The sequence below is a fragment of the Cervus elaphus genome, chromosome 18 (genome assembly GCF_910594005.1).
Source record: "Cervus elaphus chromosome 18, mCerEla1.1, whole genome shotgun sequence".
Classification (NCBI taxonomy): domain Eukaryota; kingdom Metazoa; phylum Chordata; class Mammalia; order Artiodactyla; family Cervidae; genus Cervus; species Cervus elaphus.
Genome location: NC_057832.1, coordinates 104,891,300 through 104,915,585, shown reverse-complemented (window position 1 = coordinate 104,915,585; position 24,286 = coordinate 104,891,300). Strand labels below are relative to the sequence as shown.

Genomic DNA, 24,286 nt, shown 5'->3' with positions numbered 1-24,286 from the left:
TAGAAAAAAACATGATCAAAATAAAATTTTAACAATGGAGGGTATCTAAATAAATTAAGTTTCACTAATACAATGGAATACTTTGCCACCATTTATTAACACTGAGAGAAGTTAATAATACACTGTGATTTTAAATGAAAACATTTAAATCTTGCAAAAAAACCCCTGAAGATTAGTCTGTGTGATTAACATGGACTGTACATGTATAGAAAAAATGTCTAAAATAAGTATTCTAAATATGTTCTCTATTTTTAAATTCTGACATTAAATTTAGCAGAAGAATATATAAAAGTTACATAGCAAAAGTGACAGTTTTTCTTGGCTTATCACTACGAGAAAGAATTTCAAGTTCAATGAAGTAACCATCTTAATTATAAAAAAATTCCCTCTTAGGTGTGGTTTTTATTTCCATTTCTATTTTTAATTAGCCTACTGCATCATAGTGGGACATAGTGAGAGACAGCACTGGAGTGCTGCAGTCCATGGGGTTGCAGAGTTGGACACAACTTAGCGACTGAATAACAACAATTGCATCATAAACTAAACGGATTTATGTACATTCATGCTGGGCTGTGCTTTAGTTGCTCAGTTGTTTGCAACCCTATGGACTGTAGCCTGCCAGGCTCCTCTGTCCATGGGATTCTCCAGGCAAGAATACTGAAGTGGGTTGCCATGCCCTCCTCCAGGGGATCTTTCCAACCCAGGGACTGAACCCTGGTCTCTGGCATTATAGGCAGATTCTTTACTGAGCCACCAAGGAAGCATGTACATTTATATATACTTTTAATCATTACCTGAGATCCTTTTTGAAAATAAGTGTGGTATAAATATATTAAAAAAATATACAGATAAAATTAAAGAATTATTTTAGATGAAATTAAAATGTTTAAATTACATGAATATTTTTCAAAGGACCTCAAGATAATGAGATAAAAATTAAGAAAAAAAATACCAGAATATAAATCTCTGAATCTCTAACATTTCTGGTATTTTTTTCTTAGAGATTTACATTTATATCAGACTTAGCAGATTCTCACAGAAGCAAATGAGTAGTCCAAAATTTAATTTCTCTCTTGGCCCATCCTTTATTAATTTATGAAACAAAAGGACCATGATGTTTTTTAAACGTAAACCCCTATATTCTGTTTGGGGAAAAACCTTTCAAATGAGGGCTGTCTCTCAAGTGTGTGGGCCACTCAGTCCAACCGTCAGGGTGCTTCCTGGGCACCCTGTCCGGACTGCAGGCACTGCACCTGCACCTAACTTGTTTGTCTGTCTCCCCATTAAGTGACGAGTTCCTAAGGGGAAGAAACAGTACAAGATATTCTTAATATACCTAGCACAAAGCACAGTGATAACCTCCGAGTTGTAGTGCAAAAAAGTGTTTGAGGAATTAATCATTTATCAGAGGGTAAAAGCAGAACATTACCTGTCACATCAGAAACTGATTCTTTGTGTCTTTGAACTAAATGTCCTTTATCACAAACCTAATGGAACACAGAACCAGAAGGAAAACAGTACTATATTATAAACATGAAAATGAGGTATATTTTCTACAATTTATGGTAATTTTCAACATTTCTCATTTTATTTTCATAGATTTAGAATGGACAAAAATAATCTTTTAAATCAGTACCTTCTAGTATCTTTCACAATACTACTTTTCTTCTCCGCCAACGGCAGAAGAAAATGTTAAATACTGTATTTTGGCATTAAAGGGAGTTTAAATTTTTTTTTACTTCATGTAGAACTTATATGATGAGAAAGAGACAAAAAGTGTATGCTTTATAATTTCATTTACTTAATAAGATTAAAAATAAAGAAAGACAAGTGGTGCTGGGAAAACTGGTCAACCACTTGTAAAAGAATGAAACTAGAACACTTTCTAACACCATACACAAAAATAAACTCAAAATGGATTAAAGATCTAGATGTAAGACCAGAGACTATAAAACTCCTAGAGGAGAACATAGGCAAAACACTCTCCAACATAAATCACAGCAGGATCCTCTATGACCCACCTCCCAGAGTATTGGAAATAAAAGCAAAAATAAACAAATGGGACCTAACTAAACTTAAAAGCTTTTGCACAACAAAGGAAACTATAAGCAAGGTGAAAAGACAGCCTTCAGATTGGGAGAAAATAATAGCAAACGAAGCAACAGACAAAGGATTAATCTCAAAAATATACAAGCAACTCCTGCAGCTCAATTCCAGAAAAATAAATGACCCAATCAAAAAATGGGCCAAAGAACTAAACAGACATTTCTCCAAAGAAGACATACAGATGGCTAACAAACACATGAAAAGATGCTCAACATCACTCATTATTAGAGAAATGCAAATCAAAACCACAATGAGGTACCATTACACACCAGTCAGGATGGCTGCTATCCAAAAGTCTACAAGCAATAAATGCTGGAGAGGGTGTGGAGAAAAGGGAACCCTCTTGCACTGTTGGTGGGAATGCAAACTAGTACAGCCACTATGGAGAACAGTGTGGAGATTCCTTAAAAAACTGGAAATAGAACTGCCATATGACCTAGCAATACCACTCCTGGGCATACACACCAAGGAAACCAGATCTGAAAGAGACACGTGCACCCCGATGTTCATCGCAGCACTGTTTACAATAGCCAAGACATGGAAGCAACCTAGATGCCCATCAGCAGACGAATGGATAAGGAAGCTGTGGTACATATACACCATGGAATATTACTCAGCCATTAAAAAGAATTCATTTGAATCAGTTCTAATGAGATGGATGAAATTGGAGCCCATCATACAGAGTGAAGTAAGCCAGAAAGATAAAGACCAATACAGTATACTAACACATATATATGCAATTTAGAAAGACGGTAACAATAACCCTATATGCAAAACAGAAAAAGAGACACATATGTACAGAACAGACTTTTGGACTCTGTGGGAGAAGGCGAGGGTGGGATGTTTCAAGGGAACAGCATCGAAACATGTATATTATCTAGGGTGAAACAGATCACCAGCCCAGGCTGGATGCATGAGACAAGTGCTTGGGCCTGGTGCACTGGGAAGACCCAGAGGAATCGGGTGGAGAGGGAGGTGGGAGGGGGGATCGGGATGGGGAATACATGTAAATCCATGGCTGATTCATGTCAATGTATGACAAAAACCACTACAATACTGTAAAGTAATTAGCCTCCAACTAATAAAAATAAATGGAAAAAAAAAGATAAAGAGAAGTACAAAATGAATGAAAATATATAAAATTGTATGGAAAAAGTATAAGGAATTGCAAAACTGTGTTTATACAGGAAAGTTGAAAAAATAATTTCTCATAGCTTGTAAAAAAGAAGTTTAGAGTAAGAAAGACCATATGCATGACACTGCCGTCTGTGTGTCATGAAAGGAGATACCTTGCCAGTCTGACCGAGCTGGACTAACAGAAACACAAAACACTGTGGAATTGTGACTGCTCATCTTGAGTAGTGTACACAAATCATCATGTGAGTGTGAAAACATTCTGCAAGTCTCTTAGTCGTGTACAACTCTTTGCTACCCCATGGGCTATACAGTCTGTGGAATTCTCCAGGCCTGAATACTGGAGCAGGTAGGCTTTCCCTTCTCCAGGGGATCTTCCGGACCCAGGGATCAAACCTTGGTCTCCCACATTGCAGATGGACTCTTTACTAGCTGAGCCACCAGGCAAGCTGAAAACATTTTAGATACTTCCAAACTGTTTCAAAATTCTCCAAGCCAGGCTTCAACAATAAGTGAACCATGAACTTCCAAACTGCCTTTCAGAAAAGGCAAAGGGACCAGAGATCAAATTGCTAACATCCGCTAGATCATCAAAAAAGCAAGAGAGTTCCAGAAAAACATCTGTTTCTGCTTCCTTGACTATGCCAAAGCTTTTGACTATGTGGATCACAATAAACTGTGGAAAATTCTGAAAAAGATGGGAATACCAGACCACCTGACCTGCCTCTTGAGAAATCTGTATGCAGGTGAGGAAGCAACAGTTAGAACTGGACATGGAACAACAGACTGGTTCCAAATAGGAAAAGGAGTATGTCAAGGCTGTATATTGTCACCCTGCTTATTTAACTTAAATGCAGAGTACATCATGAGAAACACTGCTGGAAGATTGCTGGGAGAAATATCAATAACCTCAGATATGCAGATAACACCACCCTTATGGCAGAAAGTGAAGAAGAACTAAAGAGCCTCTTGATGAAAGTGAAAGAGAGTGAAAAAGTGGGCTTAAAGCTCAATATTCAGAAAACGAAGATCATGGCATCCAGTCCTATCACTTCATGGTAGATAGGGAAACAGTGGCAGACTATATTTTTGGGCTCCCAAATCACTGCAGATGGTGACTGCAGCCATGAAATTAAAAGATGCTTTCTCCTTGGAAGGAAAGTTATGACCAACCTAGACAGCATATTAAAAAGCAGAGATATTACTTTGCCAACAAAGGTCCATCTAGTCAAGGCTATGATTTTTCCAGTAGTCATGTATGGATATGAGAGTTGAACTATAAAGAAAGCCGCTTTTTAGATAAAATTGAATGGCAGCCAAAAAAAAAAAAAAAAAGACAATTAGCATGAAAATGGGAGGTGGGAGGAAATTGTAAAAATCAAAACTTGATTATTGAAGGGAAAGAGATAAGGAAGTATTCTAGAAAAAATTAAGCAAAGTTAAAAGTAGCAATATTACATAATCATTATAAAGAATTTAGAGAGACAAGGGTTAAAACTAGGCTGAAGAAAATTCACTTGTAATAAGACTTGATTTGATGAATTCATTGTCATTTTTAGCTTTCCTCCTTTGACTGAAATATGGCTGTGAACAATAATAAAACTATTATCTTCATCTTATAGAAAATTACCAGGCCAGTGTCTTTATGGTTGGTTGGCTGGTTTAGCTGCTCAGTCATGTCCAACTATTGTAAACCCATGGACTGTAGCCTGCCAGGCTCCTCTGTCCATGGGATTGTCTAGGCAGGAATACTGGAGTGGGTTGCCATTTCCTCCTCCAGGGGATCTTCCCAACCCAGGAGTCAAATGTGGGTCTCCTGCATTGCAGGCAGATTCTTTACCAACTGAGCTACGATCAACTCTTAGTGCCCTTTATGAATGTGATCTATAAATTCTTTTTGTTGTTTTTAAATATTTATTTTTAATTGGAGGATAATTGCTTTACAATATTGTGTTGGTTTCTGCCATATTGATCTATAAATTCTAATCACAGTAATCTACAATTATTTGTTTTTGCTTAAAGTCTGCAAGATTAATTACTGAAAGTATTCTGGTAGGGAATAAAGCTTACTAAAATAGTTTAATACTTTTTTGGGGATATATTGATATCTTACAAGCAATCATTTAAGAAACAGTTGAAGAGCATGAGCTTAATTTGACCTCAGGCATTAACCTCAGTTAAGATGATACTGTTCACTCTTTTTACCAAAGATCATTAAAAAGTGAGTAGAAAAATTCAAAAGTTCTCGGAAAAGTATATTCTGTTAATCCATATCTGGCAGATGGCAGTGTATTTGCTGCTGTATCTGCTGGATGAACTTGTCATGGCTAACCTTAGATTTCCCACTGGATTACTATTATTAACACCAGAAATATTTGAGGAGAAATCTTCTAACCTGAGGCTGGTACTCAGGATGACTTCTGGGCTCTCTGCACGTAACAGATGCTTTATGGATTGACCGATGGGATCCAAGGAGGATTTTTTTTTTTAATCTCGTCAACTTGGGATGTTGTCCTTCATCTGTGTTTGTCAGGCTTATTTCCTAACTAGACAGTTCTTCTGATCTCTGGGTAGGGTACTAATCTTTCCCCCTACCCCTTCCATCCCTGACCACACTTTCTGGGTGTGCAGTGGTTTTGGCAGAAGTCTCTCTGACTCCTTCCCTGACTATACCCAGCAGTTAAATTCTGCTAATTTCTGGCTGGTAGCTCTATTGCTTTAGCAATGCCTTGGGGATATAAATTGCTCTACAGGCTAATTCAATCAAATCTGGGTTCCTTTGAAGGGATAATTTGCCAGGTCAGGGTTTCAGATTTATACTGACCCTGCTTTAGACTCCTCCTACCTGTTCCCCTGCCCCCAATTCTCTCTGTGAACTAGCCAGCCTACACGTTTGGCCCATATCTCCAAAGAATCTACCAATCTTCTTCAAATCACCTTTCTCTATATTTCAATTTTTGAGAATGATGTTAAGCTTGAATTTCTCCCCCAGGATCTGTTGCAAATTAAGTCTTTTACTTTGGGAAGACATTAGGAGCTATGTTTTATCTGGTCTGTTGTGTCATCTAACATCTCTGTTGCCTTATTGATTTTCTGTCTAGAAGATCTGTCCATTGATGCCAATAAGTCTCCTACTATTATTATTGTATTCTTGTAGGTCTTTCCCTTTATGTCTGCTGATACTCGTTTTATATATTTAAGTGATCCTGTATTGAGTATATTTATGTTAACAAGTGTAGTATCTTCTACTTATATCATCCCTTTTATCATTATATAATGTCCTTTGTTTTTCCTTATGGCCTTGTTTTAAAGTCTGTTTTATCTGATAGGAGTATTGCTAGCCCTACTTTCTTATTGTTTCCATTTGCATGAAATGCCTTTTCCCATCCCCTCACTTTTAATCTGTATATTTTCTCCTAAAGTGAGTCTCTTGTGGGTGGTAATTTTTATTCAATCTACCACTCAGTCTTTTGATTATAGAATTTAGTCCACTGACATTTAAAGAAATCATTAATAAAGTATGTACCTACTGCCATTTTAAACATTTGTTTTCCAGTTTTTATAGTTATTTATTTCTTCTTTTGGTTTTCCCTTTTGTGGTTTGATCGCTTTCTTCTGTATTATGCTCGAGTTCCTTTCTTTTTGGTCTCTGTGAATCTATTGTACCTTTTTGATGTGTGGTTACCTTGGTTTTCAAGTGTTAACCCATAACTATATCTTATGTGTTCTAAATGAATAGTCATACAAGTTCAAACACATTCTAAAAGATCTACATTTTTATATTCCCCTCCACTACATTTTGTGATTTTGGTCTATTTTATATTTTGATGCTTATCCTTTTACCACTAATTGTAGTTATAGTTGCTTTTACAATTTTTTTGGATTGCTTTTAATCTATGTACTAACTTAAGTAATGTTCAATCTTTTTATATATTTGCCTTTCCTGTTTCCCCTTTCCTATAGATACTTGCTTCTTTTCTATCTAGAGAAGATCTCTCAATATCTCTTTTAGGTTAGGCTTAGTGTTGCTGTATTCTTTTACTTTTTGCTTGTCTGAAAAATTCTTTCTCTCTCCATCTACTCTAAATGATAATCTTGCTGGCTGGAGTGTCCCAGGTTGCAGGGTTTTCTCTTTCAGGACTTTGACTATATCATGACACTCCCTTGTGACCTGCACAGCTTTTGCAGAGAAATCAACCTTATAGGGGTTTCCATGTAACTGACTGTTTTTCTCTTGCCTCGAGAATCCTCTTTAACTTCTGCCATTTTAACTATGTCTTGGTTTGTGTCTGCTTGTGTTTATCTTCTTTGGGACCTTCTATGCTTCCTGTACCTGGATATCTGTTTCCTTCTTTAGATTCTAGGAAATTTTCAGCCATTATATCTTTAGAAACAGTTTTGATCCTCTTCTCTATTATCCTTCTGGTATCAAAATTATGCACAGGCTGGCATTCTTCATGGGGCTTCTCTGGTGGCTAAGACTGTAAAGAATCTGCCTGCAATTAAGGAGATGTAGGTTTGATCCCTGGGTCGGAAAGATCCCCTGGAGAAGGGAATAGCTACCCACTCCAGTATTCTTGCCTAGAGAATTTCATGGACAGATGAGCCTGATGGGCTACAGTCCATGTGATCACAAAGAATTAGACACAACTGAGAAGGCACTCTATAATATCCAATAGCTTTTGTATATGGCTTTCATTATTTTTTTTTCTCAATTTGGCTTTCTGTCTTCTGTTCTGATTGGGTGATTTCCATTATTCTGTCTTCCAGATCACTTGGATTCAGTAAGGCTCTGCTGCCCTTAACTATGTGCTCTGTCCCAGAGGAGGTGAGTGCTGAAGCAAGTGGGGCCCACGTGGTCACAGCGTACCTGTGCGTCGCCAGTGAAGTCGCCTGCAGTTCTGCCCAGAGGCAGCCCGAGGTTGTGTCCCTTGTCCGCTGTGTTTGTCCCAGACTAGTTCTAGGCTGGGGCTGAGAGGTTGGGGTGCTATAGCTGCAGGAATGGAGGTCCCTGTGCTGCCGCCGGGGCCCTGGCTGCCTCTGCTGGAGTGCCCCCCAGGGCCTCTCCAGCCCCCATCCAGCTCTAAGCTGGGGTGTGAGGTGGGAAGGACCAGATCACTCTCAACAGGGAAAGGAGCCGCTCTGTATTCCTCCTAGGGATGCCTGCTAGAGACGTGCGGTTCTGGGAGGCCACTTGGTGTGCATGCCAACAAGGTCTGTCGCCACCGTCCCCGCGCCCCACACGCAGGTGCTGACAGCTTCTGCTCTACTGTGCATGCAGCCTCGGTTGTACAATATAAGAGGTCTTCTGCCTGTTTCCCGTCGGTTCTCTGTGAGAACTGTTCCACAGGTGGTTGTATTTTTGATGTGTTTGTGAAGAGAGGTGAGCTCCACATCCTTCTACTCTGCCATCTTGCTGCACTTATGCAAAATTTCTAATGGGGGTGTCATGCTGAGAGGGGGACAGTGGCACTTTTCTTTCGTGGTACCCCACTTTCAGAGCTAAGATGTAGGTGGGAGTAGGGCAGTAGTCTTGGGTCTTCTCTATGTGCTTCTTCCAATGTGGAACTAACACTTTATTAGCCAAGAAAAGGGCAGTTAGGACCAAAATATTTTCAGTGATGTAGCATCCAAACTAGAGCCTTATTTTCAAGAACGGGGTCTGGATAAAAAGAAGGGAGCCCCCACCTCTTAGCTGCACTTACCTGGAACTTAGCTTTAGCAATAGGTAGCTGGAGACAGAGTAAGAAATTCTAGTGCCCTGCTCCTCCTGGTATATGATAGCCCTTTGTCTGGTATCTGGGGGGAGAGGGGACCCTGTGTCCTCCACTGCAGAGTATCAGTGAGCTGGGGCTGGGGGGTGGGCAGAGTCTTGATTCAAATATCAGAGGTTCTGGGGTTTTGTTGTTATTTTTTGTTTTTATCATATTTTAGATTTTCCTGAGTAGATGTTTTTTTCATTTGCTGTATGCCCCAGGACCATTTGCAGAAACTTTAAATTAAAAAAAAAATAATAATTTTCACTAATTTTTGCTGGTGAAAGGGTTTGCAGAGCTCCTGCTGTCATGATGAAAGGCAATCTCAGCACCACCTGTTTTATACTCTTGTATTCCCATTAAGTTTTCTAAGTTTTATCTATTCTTGCTATCTTGAATGCCTCTTTGTAAGAGACCTTAAATAGTTTTCTGAGTAAGGTAATTCTAAGTGAAATTTAAATACAGAACCTTAATAAGACCCACCTCTCACCTGTCAAGATTCTTTTGTATTTTTATAAATAGTAAGTAACATGAGCAAGATTTTAATCATTAAGTTTTCCTGGGGAAAAATCATTAAGCGTGTAAGCGTGTAACTTGCTGTTCTCTTGTTTTTTTCAAACAACCGTTAGCAAACATATCAATGAATATTTACCTCTTGCTCTTCTTCTCTGATGTTTTGATGTCTTGCTATGGTAGAGTTTCTTTCCTTCTTTGTTTTTAGTTGTATTTTCTTGGCTTTTATCTAGGTAAGAGATTCATATTTAATCAATGTATCAAAGACAGTACATATGCAGATATAAAACTATTTCGAGACTTCTAGGAAGATGAAGTACTTTTTCTCTTCTTTCCACTAAGTACAACTAAAACCCCTGGCCGTTACATACAAAGTAAACACAAGAGGCTCTGAAAGGGGAAAAGGAGGCAGATGATGAGGGACTTCAGGAACAGAAGAGCTGCCTGATGGTGAGCAGTTCTCTGTGTTTTCTTTTTGCCTCATCTACCCCAGCCTCAGAGCTGGAGAAGCCAGAAACCCAGAAGTGCCAATGAGTGAAGATAAAATGCCTGAACACGTCCCAAATTTGATCAAAGACATGAAGGTAACTATCAAAGAATCTCAGTCAACTTCAAGTAAAATAAAATGCCCATAGTAAGTCACATAAACTTTGAAAGCAGTTAAGACTGATGCAAACTGTTACCTGCAAGGGATCCTCAATAAGATCATTGCCAATTTCTCAGAAACTTTGGAAGCCAGAAGACAATGCAGAATATAAAGGAAAACAAAACAAGACAAAACAAACCCCAGCAGAACTGTCCTTCAAAATTTAGGGAGAAATTAAGACATTTTCAGATAAACAAAAGCTGAGGGAGTCTGTGACCACTTGATATGCCTTGAAAGAAATGCTCAAGGGATTTCTGCAAGGTTAAATGAAAGGGCACTAGGCAGTAACTTGAAGCTGTAGAGAAAAATAAAGGTCTAAATGAAGGTAATAAATACATGGGAAATTATGAACGTTAGTATTATCATAATAATAATTTCAAACTGAATTTTCTGTCATCTACATGAAAAAAAGTGTTAGTTGCTCAGTTGTGTCCAACTCTGCGACTCCATGGATGGTAGCCCATCAGGCTCTGTCCATGGGCTTCTCCAGGCAAGAATACTGGAGTGGGTTGCCATGCCCTCCTCCAGGGAATCATCCCAATCCAGGGACTGAACCCAGGTCTCCTGCATTGCAGGCGGATTTTTTACCATTTGAGCTAGCTGGGAAGCCCTACATGATTAAAGAGGAAAAAATATTAAAGAAAAAAAAAGCATTTATTAGTCTAAAAGCTAGTACTACTATTTCTTTGGCCTGTAAAGTATTAAGTTGCTCAGTTGTGTCTGATCTTTGCGACTCCATGGACTATAGCCCACCAGGCTCCTTTGTCCATTGAATTTTCCAGGCAAGAATACTGCAGTGGATTGCCATGACCTTCTCCAGGGGATCTTCCCGACTCAGGGATTGAACCTGGGTTTCCCACGTTGTGGGCAGATTCTTTATTGTCTGAGCCACCAGACAAGCCCTATAACACCAAACCTTGTTTGTTACATAATTTAGGACACTAATACACTTAAAGAAACATTAGTTTATGTTTTTGGGCACACAATGTATAACTATGTAATTCTGTGACATATACAACTGAAAGCGTGGGGGTACAGCTATAAAGAACAGTTTTTGTATGTTTTGAAGTTAAGTTGATATAAATTCAAATTAGACTGTTATAACTTTAGGATAGTAAATGTAATTCCCATGGTGAAAACAAAGAAATGACTTACAAAACATATAAAAAAGGAAGTAAAAAAGGAACTGAAACATTTCACCACAAAAAATCAACTAAGCACAAAGGAAGACAGTAGTGCAGGAAAAGAAGGGACAAAAACACTATAAGGCATATAGGAAACAGCACAAGGACAGAAGTCAGTCTCTCTTTATCAGTAGTTATTTCCATTGTAAATGGATTAAACTCTCCAATCAAAAGAGAGCGATTGGGAGAATGGATAAAAACACATGATCCAACTATATGCAGTCTTAAAAGACTCACAAAGATCCAAACACACAAACTGGTTGAAAGTGAAAGGAAAGAGATATCTTATGCAAACAGTAACCCAAAGAGGCAGAGGTGCCTCTATTAGACAAACACAGACTAAATTTTAAAATGTTACTGGAAACTACTTTTAAAAGGACATTATAGGTTAATAAAAAATTCAATACAGCAAGAATACATAACAATTATAAATATTTACATACCTAATGATCATCAAAATATATGAAGCAAAATAGAATCAAGGGAGAAACAGACAGTTCTACAATAATAGTAGGAGACTTCAATACCCTACTTACAATAATATGGAACCAATCAGAAGATTGTAGGGAAAAAGGATTTAGCACAGTAAGTCATCTAAACTTAACAGACATACACAGAACACTGTACCCAACAACAACAGAGTATACATTTCTCCTCAGTTGCATACAGGACATTTTCCAGGATAAAACATATGTGAGGCCACCAGTTAAGTTTTAATACATTTTAATAGATAGAGAGCATACAAAGTATCTCCCTCTGACCACAATGGGATGAAGTTAGAAATAAATAACAGAAGAAAATCTAAAATATTCAAAAACTTGTGGAAATTATGCACACACTTTTTAAAAAAATGGATCAAAGAAGTCACAAGGGAAATTAGAAAATACAGAGTTGAATAAAAATGAAAACACAACAGAGCAAAATTTATGAGATACAGCATAAGTAGCACTGAGGAGGAAATTTATATCTGTAATCACATTAAAAAACAAATTCACAGATGGCAGAAGGAAGGAAGTAATAAAGATTAGAGCAGAGATAAATGAAATAGAAAAACTAAAGAAAATGAATCAAAAGGTCAACAAGATTGACAAATCTTTAACTAAATGGACTAAGGAAAAAAAGACAAATTACTAAAATCAAAAATGAAAGTGAGGATTTTAGTATCAATTCTACACAAATATAAAGGATTATAATAACAAAGTCTTATGAAAAAGTGTATGCCAACAAATTGGATAACCTAGATGAAATGGATAAATTCCTAGAAACACAGAACTTACCAAGACTATCTCATGAAGAAATAGAAAATATGAATAGACAAGTAACTAGTTAAGGAGACTGAAATCAGTAATCAAAATTCTCCCAACTAACAATAAAGCCCTGATGGTTTGTTTGGTGAATTCTACCAAATATTTAAAGAACAACTACTGCTGATCTTTCTCAAACATTTCCAAAAAATTGAAGAGGAAGGAACATTTTGTAATTTATGAGGCCAGAGTTACCCTGATACCAAAGCTAAACACAGACACTACAAACAAGAAAAGGAAGCTATATAGACCAGTATCCCTTATGAACATGCTCAACAGCACTAATCATTAAGGAAATGCAAGTCAAAGCCACAGTGAGATGGTATCTCACATCTGTCAGAATGGCCATTATTAACAAACAAACCAGAAAATAGCAAGTGCTTGCAAGCATGTAGGTACATTAGAGCCTGCATGCACTGTTGGTGGGAATATAAAATGGTATAACTGCTGTGAAAAACAGTGTGGAGGTTCCTCAAAAAATTAAAAGTAGAATCACCATATGATCCAGCAGTTTCCTTTTGGGGTATACACCGAAAAGAATGAAGAGCAGCAGCATCTTGAGGAGATGTGTGATCATATTCACAACAGCTAGAATGTGGAAGCAACCTTAGTATCCACTGAGAGATGAATTAGCAAAATTCAGTGTAAACATACAATAGAATATTATTTAGCCTTATAAAGGAAAGAAATTCTGAAATATGCTACAATATAGATGAACCTTGAGGACATCATGCTCGATGAAATAAGCCAATCACAAAAAGACAAACACTGAGCAATTCCACTTACATGAGGTACTTAGTACAGGCAAAATACATGAAGAAAGAAGAGTATACAGTGGTTTCCAAGAGACATGGGAGTAGAGAATGGGGGGTTATTAAAGGCTATAGAGTTTGCTTTTCAAGATGATAAGAGTTATGGGATGGTGGTGATGGTTGTACAACAGTGTGAATGTACTTGTACCAATGAATTATACACTTAAAAATGGTTAAGATGGTAAATGTTATGTGTAATTTTACTACAATAAAAAAAAAGAATCAATCTCTATATTTTTGAGGGGCTACTGGAAAAGAGGGTATATACCAGACTTAGAATTGTGAGAATGGGAGGCTAGAATTCCATTTTGCCCGCAAGAGAGGAGAGTCTGAGAATAGAACCAACCCAGAAGAGGCAGAAATGACATTAAAATGGACAAAAAAACTTTGCATCCTGGTGATATTCTTTGAGCCCCTTATTTAAGCCATGGCTAAAGCCACCCTTGTCTCTAAACTATTTCCCTTACTAAACCGACCAATTCCCCTTTTAGCTAAGCCATCTTTTGGAAGTTTTTTGTTCTTTGCAATGGATGAACTTCTGATACACACCCTCAGAATATGATATAGTAGGCAGAGAAGAAAACAATCCCCATGTCACTAAGTGGAAGCTCCATCTTGTTGCTCAGGCCTGGAATTCTGGAGACCTCTTTCTCTCCTTTGTATTTTTCAAACTTGTACCCAAGCCATCAGCAAATTCTCTAGACTCTGTCAGATATATCTAACATCTGGTCACATCTCATTGTCTCTACAGCTACCACCTTGCTCCTTGCCTGGGTAACTGCAATAGCCCCTTAAGTGGTTTCCCTCATGGTTCATCGCTCTGCTCTCAACACAGCAGCCAAAGTGACCCTGCTGACACAAAGCCCATCATGTTACTCCTCTAACCCAAACTCTCCAAACTCAAGAGTAAAAACCAAGTCCTAAGCCAGGTTTTACATGAGCTATTCCGCCCGCTCCCCAATGTCCAATACCTATTTCACATTCTCTCTCTTACTCCTGTTCTCTTTGTTCAATCTTCTCTACCCAGATTAGTTTCCTTGGTCTTCCTACAAGATAACAGACATGTTCTTCCTCATGGCCTTTGCACTTCTAGTACTCCTACTTTAGGAATGAATACATTTACTCTCCCTACTCCATTGATGTTAGATTTGGACATAGGAATTTATTTAGCCAGTGCAATGATACATGGGAACTTTAAACATACTTTCATGGTTTGGTGTGCCTCCTGAACTCTTGGTGATTTACTGTGAGAGAACATGCCCCAGCTGGCTGCTGGTGTCTATGGAGAAGGAAGAAATGTAGACCAGATCTGAATCAGCCCACAGTCTGGACATGAGTTCAGTGGATTCCTGGTCAGTCCAATATAGCCGTGAAAGTGAAAGTGAAGTCACTCAGTCGTGTCCGGCATGGGATTTTCCAGGCAAGAATACTGGAGTGGGTTGCCATTTCCTTCTGCAGGGGATCTTCCTGACCCAGGGATCAAACCCAGGTCTCCCGCATTGTAGGCAGATGCTTTTACCGTCTGAGCCACCAGTGAAGTCCAATATAGCCATAGGTGACCCCAAAACAGGAAAAAAGATATTTGCTAATATAAGCCATTGACATTCTGAGAATTGTTTTAATGAATAAAATATGAATAGTTTAGAACTGATACCTAAAAGTAGGATGCTGTCCTAATAAAACCTAAACTATGTGGCAATCATTGGCTTGGTGACTAAATAACATGTGGTTATAGGAAGGCAGAAAACACAAATTATATAGAGGTGACACATTTAGTGAAACTGTCTTCTGTGAGAGAAGATGTGCCTAACAAACCTGAGTCACTGGACAAAGAGACTTTGAGGCAGAAAATTTATAGAGTATGAGTTGGTGGTTGCTAGCTTCATTTGATAAGGTCCTACAAGAAAGAAATCAGCTCAAAAATACTTGGATAAAAAAATGGAATTGAGAGGGAAAACAGCCCCAAATTCTAGAATTTGTAGGTTGGCTTCAATATAGCCTTGAGGCAAAGGTCAAATCAATATTAATGGCTTTTACATCTGTGGTAGACAATCTCTAAGATGACCTCTGATGATCCCCGTCTGTTAGCATTCATACTCTTCTGTGGTCCTAGGTCATTGGGCCCAACCTAGTGACTCACTTCTAATGAATGGTGTACGGCAAAAGTGATGGGATTCTGCTTCTGAGATGAGGCTACAGGGAGACTGTACCTCCAGCCTGTGTGCTCTCTTCTGCTGTCTTACTTGCGCATTCTGATGAAAGCAAGATATGTGTTGTGAGCTGTCATACAAGAAGCACCATGGTAAGGAACTAAGGGAGACTTCCGCCCTCAGCCAACAAGGAACTGAGTCCCTCAGCTCAGCAGCCTGTGAGGAACTGAATCGATCACCAACCATGTAAGTGAACTCCAGAGATGGATCCTTCCTCAGTCAGGCCTTCATGATTCTACAGCCTCACCAATACCTTCATTGCAGTCTTTTCAGAGAACTTAGGAATCCAGGTAAGTCACTCCTGGATTCTGATCCACAGAAACTGTGTGATAATAAATTCTTGTCATTTTAAGTTGCAGAGGTTTGTGGTAATTAGTTACTCAGCAAGAGGAAATGAATACAATATCTGTCTTGGTCCATTCACCTGCTCTAACAAAACAGTTACCACAGTCTGGGTGTCTAATAAAAAAGGAAACTTATTTCTCATATTTCTAAGGCTGGAAGGTTGAGATGAGGATGTGGTATGGTCAAGTGAGAGCTTCCTTTTGGTTTGTGGACTGCTTGTTGCATCCTCATAAGGCAGAAGGGGCTAGGGATCTCTCTGGGCCCTCTTTTACAAGGCACTAATCCCATTCAGATGGCTCGGCCCTCATGACATAATCACCCCCCAAAGGCCCCACCTTCTAGTACCATAATACTTGGCATTATAATGTCAACATATGACTTCTGGGAGACAGAAGTATCCAGACCATTCCACCCCTATACCTCCCACATTGACATCCTTCTCAAAAGCAAAGTTCATTCATTCCATCCCAACAACCCCTATTGTCTTAACTCATTCCAGTATCAACTCTAAACTCCAAAGTCCTAGCTAAATATCATCTAAATCAGGTATGGATGAAACTCAAAATATGATTCATCCTAAGGTAAATTTCCTGTCCAGTTGTGAAACCATGACCAAGTTATGTACTTCCAAAGTACCACCAAGGGACAGGCATAGGATAGACATTCCCATTGTAAAAGGGGGAAAAAGCAAAGAAGGATGAGGTGATGGGTCTCAAGCAAGCGCAAAAACTAGTAAAGCAGATTCAATGAGATCTTCATGATCATGAATAATCCTCGTGCCTCGGTGATCTGCCTTCTGGACCCACTGGGGTGGCAGTATCATCCAACAGCTTGGCAGGCTGCCACTCCTACCTGGCTCTCTGTCAGTACTCTGTCCACACCACGGTGCACAGCTCCAGACAGCCTACCTCCATGGCCTTCAGTGGAAGCCATCTGCCTTGTTAAAACCTAGGCATTAGCGTCCCTGATGATCTCTTAGTCCCTTTGGAGCTTTTAAAAACTTATCTTGCTGACACAAACAGATGGAAAGATACACCGTGTTCTTGGATTAGAAGAATTAATATTGTTAAATTGACCATAACTATCCATGGCAACCTACAGATTCAATGCAATCACTGTCAAAATACCAATGGCACTTTTCATAGAACTAGAATAATTAAAAAATTTGTATGCAAACACGGAAGACCCTGAATAGCCAAAACAATCTTGAGAAAGAGGAACAGAGCTGAAGGAATCATGCTCCCTGACCTCAGACTATACTACAAAGCTTCAGTAATCAAAATACAGTACTAGCACAAAAATAAATAACAAAGACCAATGGAACAGAATAGAGAGCCCAGAAGTAAACCCACACATGTATGATCAATTAATCTACAACAAAGGAGGCAAGAATATTCAATGGAAAACAGTCTCTTCCGAAAGCAGGGGTGGGAAAACTGGACAGCTACACGTAAAAGAATGAAATCAGAACATTCACTAACACCACATACAAAAATAAACTCAAAATGGATTACAGACCTAAATGTAAGACCAGAAACCATAAAACTACTAGAGGAAGGCACAGGCAGGACAGTCAGACATAAATTGCACCAATATATTTTAGATCTATCTCCTAAAGCAAAGGAAATAAAAATAAATGGGATCTAATTAAAATCATTTGCACAGCAAAGGAAAAGAGAACCACCTACTGAGTGGGAGAAAATATTTTACAAATGATGTAATTGATAAGGGTTAATATTCAACATACATAAACTGCCATATAACTCAAAATAAAAAAAAAACCCAATTAAAAAAATGTGCAGAAGAACTGAATAAACATTTTTTCCAAAGAGAAAATGCAGATGGCCAACAAGCACATGAAAAAATGCTCAACAAAGCTAATCATCAGGGAAACCACAATGAAATATCAACCTCACAGCTGTCAGAATGGCTATCATCAAAAACACAAATAACAAATGATGGCGAGACTGTGGAGAAAAGGGAACTCTCATACACTACTGGTAGGAATGTAAATCTGTGCATCCACTACAGAAAACAGTATGGAGGTTTCTCAGCAATTTCACCCCTGGGTATATATCTGAGAGAAAAAAAAAGACCACTGGTTTTGAAAAGACACATTCTTTCCAATGTTCACAGCAACATTATTTACAGCTGATAAGATATAGAGGCAATCAAGTGTCTATTAACAGATGAATGGGTAAAGAAAATGTGGAGGGTGTGTGTGTGTGTGCGTGTGTGCATGGAATACTACTCAGCCATAAAAAGAATGAAATTTTGTCATTTGCAGCAACATGGATGAACTTGGAGGGTATTACGCCGAGTGAAATAAGTCAGAGAAAAACAAATACTGAATGACATTACTTGTATGTGAATCTAAAAAATGTGAAAATAGTGAATATATTCTAGTGAATATAACAAAAAAGAAACAGAATCACAAATATACAGAACAAACAAGTGGTTGCCAATGGGGAGAGAGAAGGGAAGAGGGAGAATACAGGGATAGGGCATTAAGAGGTACAAATTATTATGCACAAAATAAGCTACAAGGATAATTGTACAACATGGGGGATATAACCAATATTTTATAATAACTGTAAATAGAGTATAACCTTTAAAAATCGTGGATCACTATACTGTATACCTGTAACTTCGTACATCAACTATACTACAGTAAAAAACAAAAAACCCGTCAAACTTGTATTGAAGAACATTACACATTTCTCAGCTGCAGAGCTTTGTAGTATTGAAGCCATACTATAAAATTCAAGAAGTTCTGATAGCCTTCCTTTTATTCTATGTCTCCATCCCCTTCAGTTCAAGCTTGTCTTAGTCACCTCTTAATACCATCACATTGGGGGTTAGGGTTTCAACATGTGTATTCAGTGGTGGGGCACAAACATTCAGTTCACAGTACCACCTAAACTCCCTACTCCTCCTCCTGCTCTAATTTCCTCCTTAGGCACTTCTCATCATCTGACACACCATACATTTTACTTGCTCAGTTGGTAAAGAATCCACCTGCAATGCAGGAGACCCTGGTTTGATTCCTGGTTTGGGAGGATTCGCTGGAGAAGGGAAAAAGCTACCCACTCCAGTATTCTGGCCTGGAGAACACCATGGACTGTACAGTCCACGGGGTCGCAAAGAGTCAGACAGGACTGAGTGACTTTCACATTTTACTTACCAACCAGAATATAAGCTATGATGGGAAGGATTTTTTTTTTCTTATTTTGTTCACTGATCTATTCCCAAGCATGAAGTCAGAGCCCAGTACATAGTTGTTAAGTAAATAAATAAATGAATATAGGACTAACAGTCAGGCAATGTTATGTTATGCTACCAACTCTTATTAACAAGTAGTATGGCTTTTGAAAAGTAATTTAATCTCTCTGGATCTTAATTGTTCTCATCAATAAAGCAAGGGTATTAAAAAACTCTAGATTAGAAAATTCTATGATTTAAGGATATGGAATCCATAATAAGAAAATAACAATTATGCTATACAATTAATTATACAACTGCAGACTTTTTTTGGCCTGGTGGTTAGTCATAGTAAGAAGAGTACCTATGTGGCATACCCATACCATAGGCACAAATTTTCAGTCGTACCTGAGGATTTAACTTGAGAAGGTCAGCCTGAGAGTCGTTGGATTCTGAACTGTCAGAGGCATGGCTGCTACAAAAAACAATAAATTACTTGACATAATGTTTCGGTGGTGTTTTAAAACTTCAACTGTTACTTTTACTTTATTATGTTATTGGAATGGCAGAAAGAGTTCTAGTTATAAAAAGGATGTTTACAAAGGTGGTGTAGATGTTTGACAGTTCTAGGCTTTAGAAGAGAGTATTAGAGGATTGATGACTGAAATTGATTGGATCATGTCAAATATAAACAAATCCATGAGTTCAAAATGATACTCTATCTGCAAACAAACTTGTGAGTCACCACTGGAGGTTACAGGGGCACTAACTCTAAGTCTGAAAACTTATAAAGGTTAAGAATCAAACATTTGTTCTGCTTTTCCTATAGGAACTGCACTAAAATTAGTACGTTCCTTCTTCCAGTAACATTCCCTTGGCATTAAGTTTTGCACTTATTATTCACTAACTTAGAGTATTTATATGGTGTCTATAAATGTGTCAATTCTCTGTGGGTAATGACAGCGTTAAAAACAATTTGAATATGTCTTTCACATATAATACATAGTGGATACTCAATATCATTTGAATAAATGAAGTCTTGATGAGGTCTGGCTGAAGTAATGTGCATGGGGAAAATTTTCCTCCATCTCTAGCCAGGATTTTCAGTACAGACTGACAATTACATCCTTGAATTGTTATAACAGGCCTTTCTTAAACAGGAATGGAACCCTGGTCGTGGTGGTGAGAGAGTCGAATCCTAACCACTAGAGAGCATGGTAGAATAACACCGCAAATTACATTACTTTCACTATCTTGACCTACCTAGTCTCTAGATCCAATGTAATTTCTTTCAGAGAAGTATCTGAATCATCAATGACTTTTTCCAAGTTTATATGCTTCTCCATTTCTTCTAATTCTTTCAGGCACTGATAATACTAGGGGGAAATGATAGATAAGTTAATTATAAATAGCAACTTCCTAATTAAAGTAACTGAATATTTATAGACACCTGGAACATCAAGTACAACAAAACACTGAATGAACAGTCAGGATGTTAGAAGGAACAAACTGCTGCAGGTCCAAAGGCAGGTGATGTTATCTGGGCATCTGGAGTCTAATGTATGAGCAAATGGACTTGACTTACCTTGGTTCGGTCTGGATCACAGTAGTCCAAGAGAGAATCACAAAAGTGATATCCCATTGACTCCAAGTCTTTTGTGTTGAAATGAGTGCCTCTTTTATTACCTAAAACATCAATAAGTTTATCCACCCTTGATGGTGAGTTAAACATGTTTTTCTTAGCAAGAAGGCCTAAGTTGCAAAACAGAGTATAAACAAAACACCTGATATGATTCCATATTCTGTCCTTTGGATCTTCTACATTGGGGCAGGTCATTAAACAACTGACTATTTTCCCTTGTTCCCTCTCCACTACTTGGACCAAAGGTGACATTTAAATGAATACAGATTAATCTGTGTTGCAAAGCAGAAGAAAATTCAGTCAGAAAGTTATGGACTACTTGGTTACTAGTTATAAGCACCCTAATCATTACTTAGAGAAAAACCTGCAGAAATATTTAATGGTTTCATCATCATTAACAGTGTTATATCAAAGTGCTTAAAAATTAGCCAGAAAAAAAAAAAAATTAGCCAGAAGTAATATGTCTGGATTTCTGGCACTTTCGAGTTGATACATTTTCTAATAATGTGAGTTAGCCTAATATGAGGCATTCTAAGGATATGGTAAATGTGACTAAAAGCTTCCTTAAATGGAACTAGAGCACACGTTTATTTTACTTCAAGGAACCAATAAAAAAAAAAACAAAAACAAAGCCCAGTCAACTCTGTCTTAAAAATAGCAAATCTAGTAAAGATACTTCTATTCTGATAATTTAATTATAAGCATTGCTGTTTCTTGAAATCATTACAGTCATAGGAACTCTTCTAAAAGAAAAACCCCAAACAAGCAATTAAAGATCAGATCATGAAACAACCACTTAGGTATACTATATATGTGCTAAAACTTCCTTTTCTCAACAAAGGAAAATGATGCGAGAGAGATACATACAGTAGACATTTGTTTATTCATCCTATTTATAGAATTGATTAGATTACTGGTATATATCTAACTAGGAAGAAAGTGCTCACTATCCAGTTGTCAAACACTATGAATTTTACATTGAATGTGTTCCTTTGGTTTAAATCTCTGACAGTCATGAATGAGGGCCCTCAATCTTACCCAGAGTAGATCCACAAAAAGTGGCCTCCATGGTGAAGCTGTTCCTGATTCCCATTTTCCACATCACCACCCTTCCTGTTCCCTCTTTGCTCTTTTGAATATTAAACTTGCAGGATGAGAATGAAAACTGAAAAGAAGCAAATAAAAATGAGACCCACTGCTCTTCTAATCACAATGCCTGTCATAGGAAGTAGGGTTAGAAATGAAAAAGCAGGTTTGCAAAAGCATAATTCTCTCTAAAGCTAAAATAAAAGTTTCTGGAGCTGCTTTTATTTCCTCATCAGTGGAAATAGCTCATTTTAAGAATGACATGTTTACATTTCTGAGAATTATAGGCTTGAATTCTGAAATAAATTTTACTTTATATATATATATATATATATATATAAAACATATGCATTCAAAACCCAGTTGACTAATTCTTGATAGTGTTGACTTTAAAAGGTTACAGGAAGGAGTCTAAACATATTTAGGAATGATCAGTGTTGTAGATTTTTAGAGTAAAGATGCTTTATTATCACATGAAAGATAATTTGAAAATTACCCTGAAAGACTGTTATAACATCAGTATCTACAATGAGTTTTTGTAATTACCATACAATTGAAAAAACTTACTTTGTGTTCCATCCTGTGACTGTTAACACATGTATGTTGTTGTTTAGTCACTAGGTCTGACTCTTTTGTGACCCCACAGATTGTAGCCCACCAGGTTCCTCTGTCCATGGGATTTACCAGTGGGTTGCCATTTCTTTCTCCAGGGAATCTTCCCAACTCAGGGATCAAACCTGCATCTCCTGCATTGGCAGGCGGGTTCTTTACCACTGAGCCACTAAGAAAGCCCTAATACATGTAAAGGTTTGTGAAAACTGTCAACAAATTGGCACTTGCCATGGGTGCCTGCCATCTACCTCTATAAGGATTAAGTCATGTGCTACAGCAGCTTCTGACCTCCAATACTCCCCCTGAAGGAGTTCAGGGTGGAAAGCAAGAATGAGACACTCTGTACTATGGGAAACTGGCAGGACAGGTCTTTAGATAATTAGAAAACTGTCAGGAGCTGATTTTACGAGCCCAGTTCTTCTATCTCCTCATATCTAGAAAAGCACTAAGATCCTTCATGGTGACGACTGTTTCTCGAGACTAGCAGAAGCTTCACAAGACCAGCAGAAACTCTGTACAAATATGTGCTTGACTGCATGCACTTCCCGTTTACCAAAATCACATATATATGTATCCTTTCCCCCTACCTCTTTGGAACAGTTTCTTAGAGCTATCTGATGTGCTGTCTCCCAGGCTACAGTCCTCATATTGCCCCAAATAAAACTTACTCGCAACTTTCACGTTGTACATTTTTTTTTTAGTTGATAAAACACTACCACAAATCAGAATATAGAACAATTCCATCACCTCTTAAAAACTCCCTTGTGCCATCCATTTGCAGTCACAAGCCTTCTGCTTATTTTGGAGCTATGGTAAATGGTTTTGTTTTAAATGTTGGTTTCCAGTTGTTCACTGTGAATATACAGAACTGCAGCTGGCTTCTGTGGATGGACCCTGTATCCTATGACATTGCTAAACTCACTCAGTTACAGTTTTTGTGGATTGCATGGATTTTCTGTGAAGACAATCACATCTGCCTTTCCTTTCTAGTCTGCCTTTACTTCTTTTTCTTCCCTTACTGCACTTGTTAGCACCTCCAGTATAAGGATGAATTGAAGGGGTAAGAGTGGATATCCTTGCCTTGTTCCTGACTTAAGAGAAAAACAATCAAGTCTTTTATCATCAAGTGTGGTGGTAGGCTAGTGAGCGTTTTTCCCTTCATATTTCAAATTATTGGTTATTAAACATTTCACATCATTGCTTTCTATGGTCAACTGTATAAACCAGTCAAAAAAACTAAATAAAAAAGCAGTTTACTGAATAAGTCTATCCATTCAGCTGTCCTGCATGGACAATATGTAGTAAAGGAAAAGTCAAAATCTTAAAGGTGCTTACTTTATCTGGACAATTTTTGCTCAGCATAAGTGGAAAGATTCGTTGCTGTAAGTATAATGCTTTACATCTATCACTACCATCACAGCCATACATGAATATATTCTCTTTCTTGCTATGGCCATGAAGGTCACAATACAAAATAACCTCTCGTTTCTCCATCAATCTACCAAGAAGAAAAAGAACAAGTTATTGCATTTTATCTCTACATTTTTCTTCTGTGGTTGTAATTATGAATTAACAAGTCTAACATCCAAATAAACAGCATTTCTTATATCCTAGTTTTCAATTTCTTTTCTTCTGCATATTAATATATAATTTTTTAAACACCTACAATAAGCTATTAATTGTATATAAAATGTGAATGCTTTAGCCTTCTACTATAAAGACAAAATTTACCTTA

General features: G+C 37.8%; 1 protein-coding gene across 3 annotated transcripts in view; it reads right to left on the bottom strand.

The window, feature by feature from the left end:
- The window catches only part of AGBL3 (AGBL carboxypeptidase 3), a 101,867-nt gene that overhangs the window by 32,966 nt on the left and 44,615 nt on the right, over positions 1-24,286 (bottom strand). The window contains exons 9-15 of one of the 3 annotated variants that reach the window (XM_043872928.1): positions 23,887-24,049; positions 21,892-22,018; positions 20,797-20,897; positions 20,475-20,587; positions 19,620-19,686; positions 9,649-9,738; positions 1,430-1,487 (exon numbers count right to left, since the gene is read on the bottom strand). In XM_043872928.1, coding sequence (XP_043728863.1) covers positions 1,430-1,487; positions 9,649-9,738; positions 19,620-19,686; positions 20,475-20,587; positions 20,797-20,897; positions 21,892-22,018; positions 23,887-24,049 — 719 coding nt within the window. Of the gene's footprint in view, positions 1-1,429; positions 1,488-9,648; positions 9,739-19,619; positions 19,687-20,474; positions 20,588-20,796; positions 20,898-21,891; positions 22,019-23,886; positions 24,050-24,286 lie in introns of those variants that run through there. The other 2 variants (XM_043872929.1, XR_006334986.1) reach the window with 2 other exon arrangements.